The sequence below is a fragment of the Vicugna pacos genome, chromosome X, assembly GCF_048564905.1.
Source record: "Vicugna pacos chromosome X, VicPac4, whole genome shotgun sequence".
In the NCBI taxonomy this organism is placed as follows: Eukaryota; Metazoa; Chordata; class Mammalia; order Artiodactyla; family Camelidae; genus Vicugna; species Vicugna pacos.
In genome coordinates, this window is record NC_133023.1 from 12,013,747 (window position 1) to 12,031,814 (window position 18,068).

Here is an 18,068-nt window from a genome sequence, read left to right on the forward strand (position 1 = left end):
GCATAGAGTGCTTTGTGTACTAGACTGGAAATCTCCGAGAACTGGGGCAGTGTTGCTTTTCCTTACCATCACGTTCCCAGCCCCTAGCACACATGAAACTGGCTTATGGTATGTACTGAGTCAGTGTATGGACAAGTGAATGCACGCAGATCAAATAATTTCAGATTTATGAAACTATTTTTATAAACAATGGAATGATAAACACAAAATTCAAGAAAGTGATTTCATCTAAACAGAGTGATGTAATGGAGAGGACCTATAGGTAGCTGTAAGCTACTGGTAACCTCTGGTTCTTGAACTGAGTAGGATGTAGTTAGGTTTTCATACAATATAATACAGTGGTTTACAACTTACCTGCGTTTTACACATTATCTTTTGCTTGTAATAATTACTATACTAGGTTAAAATGTAAAGCAAAAAAACCTGAATAGTCATAATAATTTCAAATTTGAAAATAAAATAAAATATAGTTATACGGTTAAATAAATAAAATAATTTCAGATTTATCCTTAAAGTCCTTAGATAAAGATCTATATTCATAGAAATGCAGAAATACATACGTTTTTATGAAAAGCCTGTTCTTGTTAGTCAGTAGTCTGTTTTCTCAGTTCTGTTCACTACAGTCTCATGGGGTTTTTTTCTTAACTTACAGTTGGGGGAGTTAATCTGTTCTAATGGAGTTGCTTGTTTCCTCCCATAAAACCTTTCTTTCCTTTTTTTCCCCATACTCTAACTGCTACATATTGTGCTATAGAAATCCTTGACAACTGGAATTTTCCAAGAACTTGTCTGATCTTATCAGTGCCCCAGAAGAACTTTCTAAGCCATTTGAACCCTGTGGCTCCAGTACACTTTAAGAGTCACTGAAGGGCAGGAGTGGAGAAAAAAACTTGACTATATCCCTTGTTAGATGGAGTGCTCAGTTCTTAAGTGCTCTTGGCCTTGGCACGTCTTCCCTATCTGCTCTGGTTGGCTAATGACGGCTAGAAGTACTACGGAAGCAGAGTGAGACAGGGCACCCACCTCCAGTTCACAAACCTGAGATGCTTATAAATGCCCAACCCCTTATGGATTTTCTAGGAAAGGGCAGATAAGACTCCACTACCTGCCACAGACTCAGAAGAAGTCCTAGGTTTCTGCACAGCCTCAATTTCCACTTCAGTTTAAGACAGCCTAAACCACAGCAACAAACTCGCCCTGGTTTCTTCTTCTAATTGTACAGTGCTGCTTCAGCCCCCTTACTCACTACACAGGAAGAGGCTCTTAATCTACTTTGTTCAGTTATCAGTATGTTTGGAATTCAAGGAATATTCTGCTATGAACCATTAAGAATGGAGTCCAATGACCCAACTAAGAACAGTAACTGCCTTACTGCTTACTTGGGATGAACCCAACAAACACACAACTAGAAAATATTTCCAAAAGGCAAATGCAGTGGGCACAGGGTTGCTTAAGAGTCTTTTTTGTTTTGTTTTGTTTTGTTTGTTGAGGGAGGGAATTAGGTTTATTTATTTAAATTTTTTTTTAATGGAGGGACTGGGGATTGATCCCAGGACCTCGTGCCTTCTGAGCACATGCTCTACCACTGAGCTCTACCCTCTCCTCTGCCTAAGGGTCTTAAATACTCCCACAACATAGGGGGAAGAATAAAAATTCCTTAAAGAGCAATATGAGAATATTATTTAGGAGCAGGGAGGTAACGACCAGGAGGAATAGCTAGAAGAGTTGAGGGTGAGGATTACTGAATTCTTTCATTATAGGCCTTTTGGAAATGTTGACTTTTCCAACTTTGAATATGGTATTACTTTAATGAAAAGACAAATTTCAGGCCCAAATAGTGAAATGTATTATGTAGCCCTGCACTAGGATATTAGTTCACATTATCCCTCCTGTTTTCTGAAGCAATAAATACGACCTTCTCCTGAAATGATTGCACAGGAAGAAATCCTAAGGTGTAACATCCATGGCAGTCCTCTGATTACAACATACTAGCCTAGAAACCACTGGAGAGGCAAAGAACATGTGAGCAAAAAGATGAGGGACCAGACAGAAGTAGCTTTTCAGCTCTGAATGATGCTCTGAACGGCAGTGAAAAGAGAAAAGTACCATGAGAACTGAGAGGAGAATTGCTACTCTCTCTGGTCTGCCTTAGGAGGCCTCATCCGGGCATACCCAGCACGCACTCAGGAGAAGGACGTCCAGGCCAGGCACCAGCTGGTGGGCCCCCAACACAGGACAGCTGGGGATGGCAGAAAACGCAGTGCATTTCTGGCCATGCATGGGCCCACCAGCCACCTTGCAGAGTTATCAGGCCATCCTACCAGCTCTAAAGATAACAGTAGGGCTGCCTCTCGGGTTACAAGCGACCTGATTCATCAACAAAATTCAGGAAAACATCTATGTGTCTGGCATTCCTTCCGCAAAAAGCCTGACAGACAGGAGAATGTCACAGTTTCAAAATATCTATCATTACTGGGGTGGTTAAAGAAAAGAACCTCGAATATGCTTTTGTTTTAATTTCAACATTTCCAAAATCCCCTTGACTTTGCATCTAAGAAGAAAATGCCTCATAGCAAAAGGATCACCTAGGCCCATTCTGGTTTGTCCTAAATACAAGCTGTCATCTGATTCCCCACTATAGCTCTGGCCTTCCTTGGAACCGAGCCATAGAGCATAAGAAAAATAAAAAAAGATCAATAAGTAATGAATATTGGTGGTAATAAAGCTTTAGGAGATGTAAAACTACCACATAAGGATAGACATGGCCCTAATTAACCTTTACCAGAGTTTCTGCAGCCCACGATAAAAGTGTAATGAGTTCAAGACAGCCAGCATCCCGGGTGCCTTAAACAACAAAGTCTAGGGCAGTGAGGTGCTCTTATTAAAGATGAGATTCCCAAACAGGAAGAATGCAGGAGAGAGTGTAAGCCTTCTGACTTACCTGACAGAGTGCCGCTAAGGCCAGCTTCCCTCATGTCCCCTGCCTTTGGACATTTCATCTGGGGACACTGGGGGAGCCTACTCCCCAGTAGCTCGTTTCCAATCTCTTAAGCAACACAAACAGTGATTCTCTCAGACTTTCTAGTATATTCCTCAAGTATTCTTTACATAGATTTTGCCAACCCAGTCCTTTCCTGCTGTCCACTAGGTTTTCCTGTTCTTTTTTCTTTTTCCAAGCCTGCTTCCAATTTGGATTCTCCAAGAGTCATCATCAAGGTTCATAAAGTATGAACCAATTTTCTATCAATATTCTGTTTCCAAATGCGACAGCAGCCTCCACCAATGCAGATCAAAGCTAAGCTCTTTCATGGGGCATGCAGGTTCTACCTCATTCAAGAATCATCTATGTTCTCCCCATAGATTCTCACCTATGATTTCTACTGCAGCTAGACAGGTCCACTGCCGACGGCGCCTCTGTCCCCCTCCCCATGATCCCACTACACACATGTCCCTCTTCACTGCATTTCCTAAGATGCCTTCTCCCCACCTTCCCAGATGGGCTCATGCTTTAGGGGCACCCCCAGTTCTCCTTATTACCACAGAATTAATATCACTGTGATGCTCACTCTACTGAACAAATAACTGACACACTGTTTATTCATTTTCAATTAGTTGTAGGCTAAATAATGGCCCCTCAAAGATGCCCTAGTCCCCAGAACCTGTGAATATGTTACCTTCTATGGCAAAAGGGACTTTGCAGATCTGACTAAATTAAGATTCCTAAGATGGGAAGATGATCCAGGGTTATCTGGGTGGGCCCAGTTTCACCACAGGGTCTTCATTAAGAAGAGGCAGGAGGGTCAGAATCACAGATGGAAATATGACAATGAAGCAGAGGTCAGGAGAGGAGGAGTGGGGACTGGAAGAGGCCAACTTGCTGGCCCTGAAGATGGAGGAAGGGGCCATGAGCAGTCAGTCTCTAGAAGCTGGAAAAGGTAAAGAAACAGACTCCCCCTAGGGCCTCCAGAAGGGATGCAGCCCTGCCCACCCACTTCTGAGCTCCAGGCCTGTAAGAAAATTAATTCATCACTGAGTTGGTGTAATCTGTTACAGCAGAGACAGGAAACTAATACAGTCCTTTATTGTATACAACTTTAACCTCCTCCATCATTTCGTCAGGTACCTCCTCTCAGAAACTAAAGTGTGGGCTCAACTGAAATGACTAGATCTTCTCTGTCGCCACCAGAGCTCAGCACAGTGTCAGGTTCTGAGTAAGTGCTCCATCATTAAAAGCCCCTGGACTTTAATCAAAAACTAACAGAGACCACTAAGGGCCTGGCCGGTGGGCCTAAGACCAAGTTGGGGGAGGGAAGAGGAGGGGCAGCAGCCGGCTCTGAGGCCAAGGCTCGCTGTGCCCAACCCCACCTCTCACCTGACACAGGGCCATCACTTCCCTTCCCATCTTCCCAACCTGCAGCATCAGGGCAGCAGGCGGATGGAATCTATAAGACTGAAAGCATTGAGCTGTCCTAGAAATACATATCTATCCTTTAGTCTTTTAAATTTGTTTTTTCCACCAGTGGAAGAAGGCCTATGTTACTTCCATCAGGAAAAGAAACACCCTCACACCTTCAAGTGTGATCATGACACTTAAGTTTAAGTCCTCCCTCTGGGCCTCACGCTGACAGTGACCTGCTCTCCTCACAGAGGCCCTACTCCTGGGAGGGGGCAGGTGGCATGGTGGCTGAGGGCGCAGGCTGGTCCTGGACTTGAATCCCAGCTCTGCCAGGCCCCAGCAATGTGACCTGGAACAGGTCAGTGACCAGCTCTGTAGACTGGAGGTAACCGCGGCACGCACTTCACGAGGGGTGCCGTGAGAGTTTCTGGACGGAACAGCTCGGGTGTGGGGGCAGCACACAGCCCAGGGTAAAAAGCAGCTCTCAGCAGGCGCAGGCTATGATCAGGAGGCGTCGGCGAACTCAAGCACCCAGGGCCAGCATAGGCAGGCCCCAAGCCAGGGCAGAGGCTGCAAGTGGGAAGTCTCACCCAAACTGCAGGCTCAAAGACAACACGAACCCACAGACAGCATTTCACACCCATCTTATTGGCAGGGCCTGGGTGCTGGCACTGCCTCCTCTTCCCAAGGTGCTTTTCAAGGCACTTGCTGCTGTGGACTTCGAATAACCTGGCTATGGAGGCTGGTGACACCCAAGCTCATGAAGTAAGTCACTCTTGGCTTTCCCAGGAAAAACTGAAGTCTGTCCAAAGATTAAACAATCCAACAGTGAAATAACCTTTGCCTCTCCATTTTTCCATGACCAGTCTTGTGTCTGTCATTTTTTCCCCTCTCCTCAGGTTTCAAAAGGCACTCTTTTGAACACACCCTGTATTTATCTCCCATCTCCATATATTTTTAGTTAATGTTTCATGGCAATATCTGCTGGTGGATTTCGAGTTTCCCACTGCAGGTTTACCCTCAAGCTTGAGTCTACAGGTAAAGAGAAAAGTAAGAGATGAGAGATGTGACTGGCGGAGGTGAGCAAAGTGAAAATTTAAAAAGACCAATGGGGTGTTTTTCCAGTTCTGTTAGTGTTTACCACAAGCCTAAGTTCTGACAACAAGCAGCATTAGACCTGTTTTGATCAGAGGTGTTCCCTTGCAACTAGAGATTTATAGCCTAAAAGGCTGTTAATCAATACTCTTCCAAAAGTTTTTCTGCAAACTAATTTTATATACACACGTGTGCACACACGTGTCATATATATATGCCATGTATTATATATAACATATGTCATATGTACTTATTAAAATCATGTATCATTAAGATCATATGTAGTTACTATAAGCATTTCTTCAATATGGACTCGAGAAACAAAACAACTGTCATGTTGATTTTAGTTCACAAGTGCTAGGTAAGCTGAGAGAACAGAAGGTTTAAGATGCTATCTCAGTAACTGGGGAGACATATATATGGGCTGTGATAACAGCATTGTGGTTGTGTAGGAGATTTCCTTGTCCTTAGGAGATATGATGCTGAGGCATTTACGGGGGTAGTGTCTGGATGTCTGTAATTGATTCTCAAATAGTTCATTGGGCGAAGGGGAGAGAAAACAAATGTGGAAAGGTTAGTGATTAGCGAATCTGGGCGAAAGGTGGATTGGTATTCATTGACTCCTCCCGTAACTTTTTCATAGATTTGAAATTTTTTAAAAAGGTGTTTGGAGGAAAAAGATATTTCTTGTTACGACTGTTCAAAAGAAGCCTACTTCCTCCCAGATAAAACAGAGCATAAGTATCAAAACACAAGAAATTCTCTAAAATCTTGATTAAAAAATATTGCCAAAATCAGAATATTTTTGTGTAAAATCTTACAACTAAAAGCAACATGCCTATCTTTACTCTAAGAAGTGATTTAATACACAGCCAATAATGATACATACCAAAATCAAATAGTCTGTAATAAAAGTAAGAATAACATATACAAGACAGCTAAGGCACATAGAATGATCAGTGTTCAGGATCGGTGGGAGCTTTAAAGGAAGTCTATATGTAAGATTTCACATTTGTTCTCTAGGGTCAATAAGGGCCTAGAATTTAAGAACTGAAAAGCATAAGAGAGAAATATAGTCCAATATTTTAATCCTGAGTTTGTACATAATATAATGAAGGGTCATAGAAAATTATACAAGTGTGGACGTGTACAAGCATTTAAAAGTTGATGAGTGCTTTTAAAGTTGATCTGGAACCCCTTCATGTGAGTTCCAATCAGTATTGGATCAATGTCACCTGGAAATGTCCTAGTTCTTTCATGGAACTCTTTACAATAGAAATAAATTTTAAACCCTGGAAGCTGCAAAAGTTTGAAGTATTTCCAATAGAATAAAAGTAAGTCAAGTGTTCTCACAAGTTTTTAGAATGATTAACAAAATACATTTGGTAAGGGAAAGCAGTAAGAAATAAAAAGCAGATACGGGAACCACCAATAATGAAAAAGTTGAAAAACAGCCTTGCTACTTGGCAATCTTGCTCTGCCAAATAAAACCACAAATTATTGTGTATCTTCTCCCCACTTCTTAAACCTGCTTCTCAATGATACTTTATTCATTCATTCATTCAGTTATTCAAATATCTAAGCACCTAATATGTACAAAGCATCAGAGGGACTTCAAAGGCTATACGGCAATGTTTTAAACCATGAAGTATTTGATTATCTATCACAGCATTTCTTTAAGGATTTAAATAAAAAATTTTTCAAGCCTAAATATGCTATGAAATTGAAAAAACCAACCCTCCATACCTGGGCAAATATCATAATTCCACACTGGAGGGAAAACATAATCTAAGAGGTAAAAAATCCAAGCTTACTCTTGGGACTCTGAACTATTAAGCAACTGTTGAGGTGGCCCTTTAGTGGCTCTTGCCCTTAATTATGAAGTTCACACAGTCTTAAGCCTGGGTTTTAAAAACCATTAATAATTACCTTTAAATGGCAAACACAAGGAAAATTTCATAATCAGGGCGGTGTGTCTGTAAAGACTATAAAAGTCACAGGATCCAGCTCAGCTCCTTACCCTCCTGTTTGATTCTTCCAGCTACCTCACTGCTGGACGAGCAGGTAAGTGTGATTTGAGGACTATCTGGAGCTCCTTCTGCTTCCTTTCAGAATGCTGTGAAAGATCATGGTCTAGAGAGAAATGGATTTGTGCTGTCCAAAGATATTACCAGTAACTTAAGAGGCTAGAATCTGTGGTCAGGTTTCTTCAAGATCACAGTCTACAGAGTGCAGAGCAGGTACATAAAAAGCGAAGAATGTCATCATTACTAGTAAAAGTGTTTGTTTGGCTCCAGAGACTATTTTTATAACAGAAGTACTCTAAGAACAGACATTTAACATACTATCTAAGATGATTATTTTTAAAACAGTCACTGGTGCATTGTGATTCCCACATTTGCTACCCCCTCTCTCCTCCTCCTCCTCTTTATTCCTCCCCTCTCCCCAACCCCTTTCCTTTATTCTCTCTCACCTATGCCAAGGAAACAGCCCAAAAGCACTCAACTCCTGCTGGCAGTCATCAGTATGTAACTCCATTTCCGCTTTTCAGTAAGTTCATTTCTTTTCCTATTTACAGGACATCAAAATGAGTATCAAAAAGTCTCCTGAAGAACTGAAAGGCATTTTTGAAAAATACGCAGCCAAAGAAGGTGATCCAAACCAGCTGTCAAAGGAGGAGCTGAAGCTATTGGTTCAGAATGAATTCCCCAGTTTACTGAAAGTGAGTGCATAACCACAGAGTCCACTGACCCGGTGGCGTTGGTGGGAAAGGAGAGGAGGGAAGAGGAAAGGATGTGGGGAGAGGCTGAGGTCTGCTATACTGATCTGAGCTCCATCTGGGGCAGGGTGCCCAGCAGCCAAGGTGTGGGGATCACTTGAGGGAGGGAGCTAGAATGTGTGCTTTTCTCCCCTGGTGGCAGGCTCCTAGAAGGTACAGGCTAAGCCTCCTCTAGCCCACAGCCTGGACACAGACCTTTCCATTACCAGCCACAGTGACAGCAGTGATCGTACTTTAACCAAACTAGGCCTGGAAGACCCGCAGGTCGCCAAGCAAACACGCTAAGGCCTTCAGCCTGGATTCAGCACCTCCGTGCCAAGCTTTAGGAAAACAAACAAGGAGGACTGTAAAATAATACAAGGTGGACCTGCATGTGCTTCACTGTTCTAGGGAGGCTCTCTCAACTGGACCCACACTTACTTGGCAGTCTGTTAAGGAAATCAGCTTCACGCTGATAAATTGCCCTCTGGCAGCACCCATTTATATTTTAAAAGCATTTAAATTTGTGTTAATTTGTGTTAAGCACCTACCTTTGTGTTAATGAGCAACCATGACTTTCAGTAAAGGATCACATTTCCTTAGCCAGAAAGTTCCTCATCAAAACCATCCCAGAGCTGTCAAAATCAAAATGCATCTAGAGGCAATATGGAACCTGGAAAGGTGGATTCTCTTTGCTCCAATATATTTTCTTTTCCTAGGAACTAAAGATTGTCTTCAAAATGGAAGCAACTGTGCCACCAAATGTTACATCTGATTAGGTCACAATTTAGCTCTAACTTCAGAATCTGGTTCCCAGATTTTAACCAGAAATGTCCCTTCTGCCAAAATGACATGTGAGGTTTCTGGTTTGAGTCGTTAAGGCTTCTGTTTTTCATACTAAACAGCAAAGTAGCTGAGTTCAATGACTTTATAATCAATAATTTCTCATTTTCTTATAGTTAAAATATGAAACAAATTCAAAAAACAGTTAAAGACACTAGCAGAAAAGGAGACTACTTAAAAACAGAAACATGTTTCTGAGAAAGATTCAATTCTAAAAAAAAAAAAAACCAAACTTAAATTTTTCCAAAAGGAAGAAAAACATAAATAATAGGCATAATAGAAAATAAAAATAAAAGGAAGAAAAATAACAATCTGACAGGAAAGCCTAGGCAATCCACTCAAAACAAGTTGTTTTAAAGGGTAAGACTGGTGAATTTTTCTGTATTTTGCTATATTTTATGTATTTCCTATAAAAGCACATACAACTTTTATAATTTGGATAAAGGTAGGAAGATAAAAGGTAAATTTTGAAAAACCTACTTACCAAGTCATGTACTGATTATATTTCCATAAAGATTACTAAGGTTTTCAAAGCTATACTCTGTTTACATCATCGCTTTGTATGGTTTAGAATCTAGTAAATGCTTCAGGGAAACAGTGGTGGGTATTTATAAAACAGGTGCTGAAAAACTAACTTCCAGTTTGGTCTTGGGATCATAGCCAAGAGCCAAGCGTCTTTGTAGGAATCGTAGGGGTTAAAACATATCTTGATGTAGAGGTCTGTTGCATCACAGTGTGAACGGACTTCACATTACTGAACTGTATACTTAAAAATAGTTAAGATGGGGAATGTTCTCTTATGTGTTTCTTTCCATAATTTAAAAAAAATTTTTGAAGCTGACTTACAAACTAAGCTGTTATTTCAGTAAGTTTCCTAGGTACTATTTTGCCACAGAGGCTCCTTATCTGAAAGTCAGAGTTGTAATGGCTTTAAGATTTGAGCTTTATGGCAGTGAAGCGGCTGGGAGTAAGTCACCCCAAAGTATACCACTTTAGCATGAAGATCATTTTGAGCTGAAAGCAATCAAAACCCAACAAATTTGGGGAAAGCTCTTTACCTCCCCCTCAACCACCTAAATTTACACTGCAGAGCGAAGCCTGCACCAGGAAGAGAGCTCTTACTAGAGTCCTTTTTTCCTAAGAAATTTATCTGTACAACAGGGCAAACTTGTTTACCAAACATCTCTGCCTTCCTGGGAATGGTCTTCCTTCCCTTTGTATCCCTGGCTCAGGATGTTATATAAGCCTCAGTGACCTAGCTGCCCTTTGGGTCTCATATTTTTATGCCCCCCACCCCCATTTACATATATAATTAAACTTACATTTCTCCTTATAATCTGTCTTATGTCAATTTAATTATTAGACCAGCCAAAGAACCTAGAAGGGGAGAAGGGAAATTTTTCCACCCCTACAGCACAGAAGAAAAATTAACTCTGCTTAAGTCACTACAGGAATATCAGTAGTCAAAAGGGACTCAAGCTGAACATGATCATATGTAACCAGCAGAGGTTCTGAGTGCTCAGTCCTGGACCAGCAGCACCAACACTTCCTGGGAACCTGTTGGAAATACAGATTCTCAGGTCCAACCGTAGGCCCAGGGAATCAGAAACTCTGGGAGTGCGACCCATCAGTCTGTGTTACCTAAGGTCAGCAAGCCCATCTGGTGATTCTGACACATGCCAAACTGTAGGGACCATTGAACTGAAGTCATCTTGCATAGCACAGAAGTGGGCTGCAACCCAGGGCTTGGGAAAAATGGGATGGTTGCTAGTGAAGGGCTTCAGCTCTAGAGTCAGTGATCGGACCCCAAGCTCTTTACTTACCAGGTGGGGGCCCTAGGGCAAGTCAGTGACTGTCTCAAAGCCTCAGTTTCCTCATCTGTAAAGTGGCTCTCCCCCACAGGGCAGTTGGGAGAATTGCACAGGCTAAGGAAAAGTCATGGCATGGTGACAGCCAGAGGCAAGACTAGCATCATATGCTGGCCCAGTCCTGGAGCTGGATGCAAACTAGCTCCCAGGGAAACCTTGAGGCAGGGCCCCTTGGCAGTCAAGTGAAGCCCTGGGACTTCTTCCCAAAAGAATGATTTAGATTTAGATTATACAGGAAACCAATTATTTTAAAATATACAATATCAATTTTAAAATAATAAATGTGATATAGTTAAAAGAAAAAAAAGGACAGCCAGTTCTATGACATGAACCAATACTATAAAGTTGGTTTTTTCACCTCTATCAGTAACATGTGACCCAGGTTTTGTAATGAAGACCCAGATTGTCTTCTTTCAGAGAATACGCAGCAGTAATGATCCATTTTCTCTCTTCCCTTCTATCTCATCCTTTTTGTCTAAAACCAGGGTCCAAGCACCCTAGATGACCTCTTTCAAGAACTGGACAAGAATGGAGATGGAGAAGTTAGTTTCGAAGAATTCCAGGTGTTAGTAAAAAAGATATCCCAGTGAAGGAAAAAAACAGAACAGTATCATTCTAAGAACCGGAAGAAGAGCACCTGGGATGTGGTCCGATTCTATATGAAATCACCAATGTCTCTGCTCACTTTTTTGTAATTGTAATGATCTAATAGTGAAGGCAATTTATTGTTAATAAAGAAACTCTTAGACATGTCTCACCTTGTCAAGTACTGACCCCTTCAAAGCTTACTAGATTTATAAGTAATCTTAATCTGATGCATCTTATTTATAGATTTATAAAGAAAAAAAAGGCCCAGAATAGTTCCATCGTCTTGACCAAGACCACAAAGATGGCGTCAGAGACTTGGAAAGAATTCTGATGTCCCAAACCAACTCCCTCCCTCCACTCTTCTATGAGGATAACCCCCTCCTTGCTCTCCCTCACATCATTTCCACTAGTATTTCACTCTAGTCAATGGCTAGTGAGAAAGACTTCAAAATACAGATATTTGTCTTTCAAGTCATCTCCCCGCACCAGTTGTGCTTTGTGAATAAATGACCCTTTTGGGGAGCAGAAGGAATACAGGACCAAGAGTCACTTCTGATGCATCATTGAGAGTGGCCTTGGTTCAGGCATGTGATGTGGAAAATAAAAGGGACAGGAAGACACAGGGCACTCCCAGCTCTGGCAACCCGTGCTGCTGGGACTCTGGGTATCTGAGAAACAGCTGACCCTCAAGTTGAGTCCACCCAGGGAAAGGGAGGGGTAAGAATGGGAGGGGTGTAACTTTCTTCTAGCCCTTACCAGAGAGTTAAAATGGTAAAGTTCAAGTTAGACCAAGCTGGCTGAGACAGCCCCGCACAGTAGTAGCCTGGAAGCCAGGTCTTCATCCTGACCACCACTCTCCTCTCCTCAGAAACACCCAAAAACCATCAATACTGTGGCACATTCCCTGTGAACAGCATCTCTCAACCTTTCTGTCCATTATCGCCCTCCTAATGAGCCTTGTTAAACAGTTGTGTCCTAGTTACCCCTCCAGTGAAATCGTAATTCCACATATACATGTGTGTGTATCTGTTTATGTACTATATGCAAATCTATACTTTAGACATGGAGTAAGATTTTTTTTTGACCCACCACCACCCCCTTAAAAGCAATTTTAGCCACCTTGGTATAAACAGATAGGTTAGGGGGTCCCCAGAGAAAGAGAACCAGGCACAGCTGTCTTGACAGAAGAGAAGTCATTTTTGGCCTAAATCTTTTTTTTTAATATTTTATTTATTTATTATTGTATTACTGAATTACTTCTTATTTTGGGGAGGGTGGTAATTAGGTTTATTTACTTTTTGGAGGAGGTGCTGGGGATTGAACCCAGGACCTGGTGCATGCTTAGCATGTGCTCTACCACTTGAGCTACACCCTCCCCCTGACCTAAATCTTTTTATGATAAAAGAGTGTCCACAGTGCTTGCCCTGGACCAGGTCTCAGTAATTAATGTTCTTATGGGGACAAAAGAACACAGATACAAAGGACTGTTATCAGGCAAGAGAAGTAACAATAGCAAAGATAATATATCACTTGTAAAGACACCCAGTTCTCCTTCAGTGGTAAAGATTAGCCTGAAGAGCTCAACCACCAGATCAACTGGGATGATGATGTTGACCTTTTTTTTGACCGTCCAGACTTCAATCAACTAAAGCTTAGACTCTGTGAACCGCCCAAGCCCCTTCATAAATACACATGATCTCTTAGCGTAAAACCCCCAATTTGGCTGTTCCAAGAGACATTGCTCTGGGAAAGATGCCAGTGTTCTCTTTACTTGCTGTAAGTAATAAATCCTTCCCTCTCTTGCTCTTTGACTTGGTTGTGTCTTTTGGCTCAACACCCACCAAGAGGCAAATCCAGTTTTGGGGTAACATTGGCAGCAATATCGCACACCTCTGAACAATGGTTGTCAATCTTTTTCTTTTTAAGTCATGCTCTAGAGCCCAAATTGCCACACTTTACTTTCTGTAGTTGACATCAGAAAGACAGGGGAATATTTCCACTTTCAAAATGCAGAGAATGACAATATTGAATGGTTTTCAAACTACACAAGTCCTCCTAAAGATTCTGCTATGACCTTACCCTCAGGCTGAGAATCACTACCTGAAAAGCCTTTGAGTCAGTTTTTTTAACCTAACACATTAGAAGTGTGTGCTGGGTGTCAGTCAAATTGGCTGCTGTAATTTTCCCAGGAGCTTCAACTCCGTGCTTAAAGGCACTCGGAGGTGGGCTCCCACCCACTCACCCACCTCATTCACTCTACAGGGGAGCAGAATTTGCCACCCTAAAATATGTCTCTTCAGCATACTAATTACTTTAAGCTGGTTGTTTTCTAAGAAACAGCAGACACAGGAGAAACTGAAAACCAGGTAGAAGTTATCCTTTTATAAGAAACACATGTATAAGGGAAATCTCCACTGGTAAGGGTGTCTCCTTGGCTGTACCAGGAAGAGAAGGATGACCAATCCCCTAGAAGCTTATCATTGGAGAGGGCAAAGGCTTAAATCTGCATCACAACCTTAACCTTAACCCTTGTTTACTGTGCTTTTTCTGGTCACCTCCCATAACCCACCCCCTTCCCTCAACATCCTCTTTTGTCTTTAGCTGGAGATGGTATTCCAGGTGAAAGCTTTCTCTCCTGTGTATTCATGTTATTAAACTTTCATTTGATTTTCTCCCATTAATCTGTCTCATGTGAACTTAATTCTTACACCAGCTGGAAAAACCTAGAGAGGTAGAAGAAAATTTCTTCCTCCTCGCCAGCCCACTGAGTGGGCAGGCAGGCTGTCTACAGGCTGAGGAGTTGAATCTGAGAGGTGAATCCCGGTGATGTGAGTGAGGATCTCTAAGAAGGCTGCCAGGGTGGCCCAAAGTGGGCCAGGCACAAGATGAGTAAGTAGTAGATAGTGACTTGAGGGTAAGGTACAGGGCGTTCATATGTTCAAATCTGCTTGAACATGAGCTTAAAAAAAAAAATCTCTGCAAGGACACACAAGAAACTAGTATCAAGGGTTACAGGTTAGGATGAAATCGAATCCCCGTAAAACTGAATTCTCCTGCCAAGTTTATGATTAACTCCTTTATTAAAATCTTTTTTCCCTCTCTTGTCCCCTCTGACCTCAATCCTGTGCTAACTGAACACTAATCAACCAGAGTCATATGACCAAAACTGCTGTTGTCAATACTCACACACTTAGGTTGTTTCTCCAGGGCAAGATGAGCTAACAAACCCCCTCCCCCCACCTCCCCAGGTCATGGACCACCCAACCAGAGACTCACAAACTGTAGGCATCCTGACTCCCTAAACGACTGTGATTAAGAAATGTCACAAGACAATGATTAACCCTAGCTTCTTTGCTCTTCCTATTTAAAAACCCCTAACTTAAAGACCAAGCTGGAGGGCATCTGAGGCTTGTCTCCCCTGCTCCCTTGGCTTGAGGCCCTGCAATAAACCCTTACTCTGCTGCAAATACCCTGTCAGAGTTTGGCTTTCTGCATCATGGGCACATGAGCCCTTACTCGGTTTCATGCAGAAGACTGGGCAGAAGGGGGACAGTGGTGGGAGAGCCACTCTTCACTTTATATTTCATTATACATTTTTGATTTTTCAACCCTGTGGATGTGGGTCCCATCGAAAAGAATAAAAGAAAATTTTAAATGAAAACAAAACATTTGCAAAATACTATACTGTTGCTTTTCATAAAAGCCTCTTTGCATCCTCTTATTTGGAACAGTCAGAACATACAACTATCTAAATTTGGGGAAATTCATTGGAAGCTATTTCAAATGTTCCAAAATTTAACCAGAAAAATGAGTTCTAACCCTTCCACCAAGAAATAAAGGAAATTTTTATACATCATGAGGGAATATTTAAACACAATATGTAACATTCTAATTCAGCACAAGAGTATTTGCATAGCATCAAAAGCCTTAAACATTTCTAATGACTAATTATATCCCACTGAAGGGATACCCCTTAATGGTCTTAACTATTTCCCCCTTATGAGGCATTTAGATCACTGTCATTTCTGATTCTTCTAACTGATGTCATAATGAATACCTGTTCACTTTTCTGTCAACATAGCAGATCTCCTCAGGAGAATTTCTGAGAAGTAAATGTCTCAGTCAGAGGGTAGGAATATTTTTATGCTTTGTGAAACAGACCACCTAGTTGATTTTCTCAAAGGTTGTATTGATTCCTATTTCTACCAACAGGCAAGAGAAGGCCAGCTTCACTCCGCAGACAGCATCTGTCAGTCCTATTTTAACTACTTTATTAGTCACAATAGTGCACATCCTTTATTCATCTCTGGTCGTCAAAGGAATCCCCTACTATAGATGGTACCCAAATTGCAACAGTTCGACTTTCCATTTTTCAACTTTAAGACAGTATGAGAGCAATGCACATTCAGCACAAACTGTACTTCGAATTCTGATTTTTGATCTTTTCCTAGGTTTGCAATATGCAGAACGATCTTCTCGTGAGGCTGGCCAGCAGCAGCGAGCACAGCTCCCAGTCAGCCACGCCATCACAATGGTGAACAACGGATACATTACAACCACTCCGCACCCAGACAATCATTCTGTTTTTCACTTTCAGTACAGTATTCAATCAATTATGAAACCAAGCAGGACACTAAGGGGCCCTCCTGGGTACCAGCCCCTCCATGTCCTCTGTTTCTTGTTTGTAGAAAAAGCTTTCATCCCCGAGGCCTTCCCCAAGTTCTGAAGAGCAGACTCAAACAGTTAACAATTAGAGAAGTGGAAAATGCAGGAAAAAAGGAAAGCAGTCAAGCAAGAAAAGGAATACTAGTGTGAACAACAGAGTCACAGGACTCCGAGTTCCTCCTGAAGGGATCTAGATACCAATCCAACACAGATCTTTGAAGATCCCCCAACCCAGTGGAGGACGCTGACTCCATGCTGACTACAAGCATGGAGATCTCAGACTGGTTAGAACCAGAAGACTGATGACTGAGATGATTGAGATTCCAGAAACACCACCTTTTACCTGACCACCAACCAATCAGAAGAAGGTCCACCAGCTGATCAGGCACCCTATGACCCTCTCCCCTAATGCTGCCTTTAACAACCCTCACCTAAAAGCCAGCGGGAAGTTCAAGTCTTTTGAGCATTCTCCTTGCTTGGCACCCTGCAATAAATGCTGTTACTTTTCTTCACCACAACCCAGGGTCAGCAGATTGGCTTTGCTGAGTATCGGACGAGTGGACCCAAGTTTGGTTCAGTAACAAGTATGAGATAATCAACATTTTATTATGAAATAGGCTTTGTATTAGATGATTCTTCCCAACTGAGCACGTTTAAGGTAGGCTAGGCTAAACTATGAAGTTCAGTAGGTTATGTGTATTAAATGCATTTTGTACTTCCAATATTCAAGACATAACCCCATTGTAAGTCAAGGAAGATCTTTACTTCCCCATTAAAGATACTCCTTCTCTTGTTTAAGAAGTAACCCTCCCTTCCTAGTCTGTACGAAGTTGTGAGCACCTGGGCAAAAATACTGTACACTGTGTATTGAGTGTCTATGGTGATGTGGGGTTCCCTCCTTTGATCAATATGGTATGTTAATCAATTTAATTCCCAAGATAAACACACTATCCAGTCATGATCAATTATTCTCCAGTGTTGTTAGACAGTCTAATGTATTTAAGATTTTTATACCTTTATTAATAACCAAAATTAGCCTATAGTTTACAGTTTTATTTTTTGTCACATGTGCTTTGCTGAGTTCTAATATCTAGGTCATGCTAGCTTGCTAGCTTCCCATTTTCACCTATGTTTTGGATCTCAATCAGTCCCTCACAAAGTAAATATATACGATCCCTTTCAACTCCAATATATATAAAGCACCTACTCAATCAGGCAAGGCATTATACAAGATACCATAATAGATACAAATTTCCAGACCTCTGAGATCCTAAGTCAGTGATTCTGGGATCGGGCCAGAGAAAGGATTAATCTAAGAAGTAGTATTTCAACTGGGATTTGTAAGAACAACCTTAAGGAGAGCCTGCAGAAAAAGGGCAGCACTGGGCACCCAAGAAGACAGAAAACATCTCAAATAAGCATCATGTTGTTAACAAGGGAGAAATTTTTCTTCAGCCTTCTAGGTTCTTCTGGCTGGTGTAAGAATTAAATTGGCATGAGACAGGTTAGCAGGAAAAAGTCAAACAAAAGTTCAATATCATGTATACATGGGAGAGACTCAGGAAAACTGAGTCAGTTGCCAAAATGGCCAAAATCCTCACCTTAAACACCAGCTTCAGCTAAAGACAAAAGAGGATGTTGAGGGTGGGGAGAATCAGTTATGGGAGGTTCCCAGGAAAAGCAAGGGCAGGAAACAAGGGCAAGATTGTGATGCAGATCTAAATCTTTGCCTTCTCCATTGATAAATTTCTAGAGATTAGGTTATTCTCCTCTTCCAGGTACAGGACACCCTTACAAGTGGAGATTTCCCTTACCAATGTAGATGTTTCTTACAAAAGGGTAACTGTTGTTTAGT

The 18,068-nt window shown here is 41.7% G+C and overlaps 2 protein-coding genes across 6 annotated transcripts in view; one reads left to right on the forward strand and one right to left on the reverse strand.

Moving 5' to 3' along the window:
* CTPS2 (CTP synthase 2) overlaps positions 1 to 18,068 on the reverse strand; it is a 95,945-nt gene that overhangs the window by 34,264 nt on the left and 43,613 nt on the right. The window lies entirely within an intron of this gene.
* S100G (S100 calcium binding protein G) lies at positions 5,131 to 11,600 on the forward strand. The gene is made up of 3 exons (XM_072956809.1): positions 5,131 to 5,161; positions 8,070 to 8,213; positions 11,446 to 11,600. Exons 1-3 carry the CDS (start codon positions 5,132 to 5,134, stop codon positions 11,548 to 11,550), a joined length of 279 nt encoding a protein of 92 aa, XP_072812910.1. The 5' UTR covers position 5,131; the 3' UTR covers positions 11,551 to 11,600.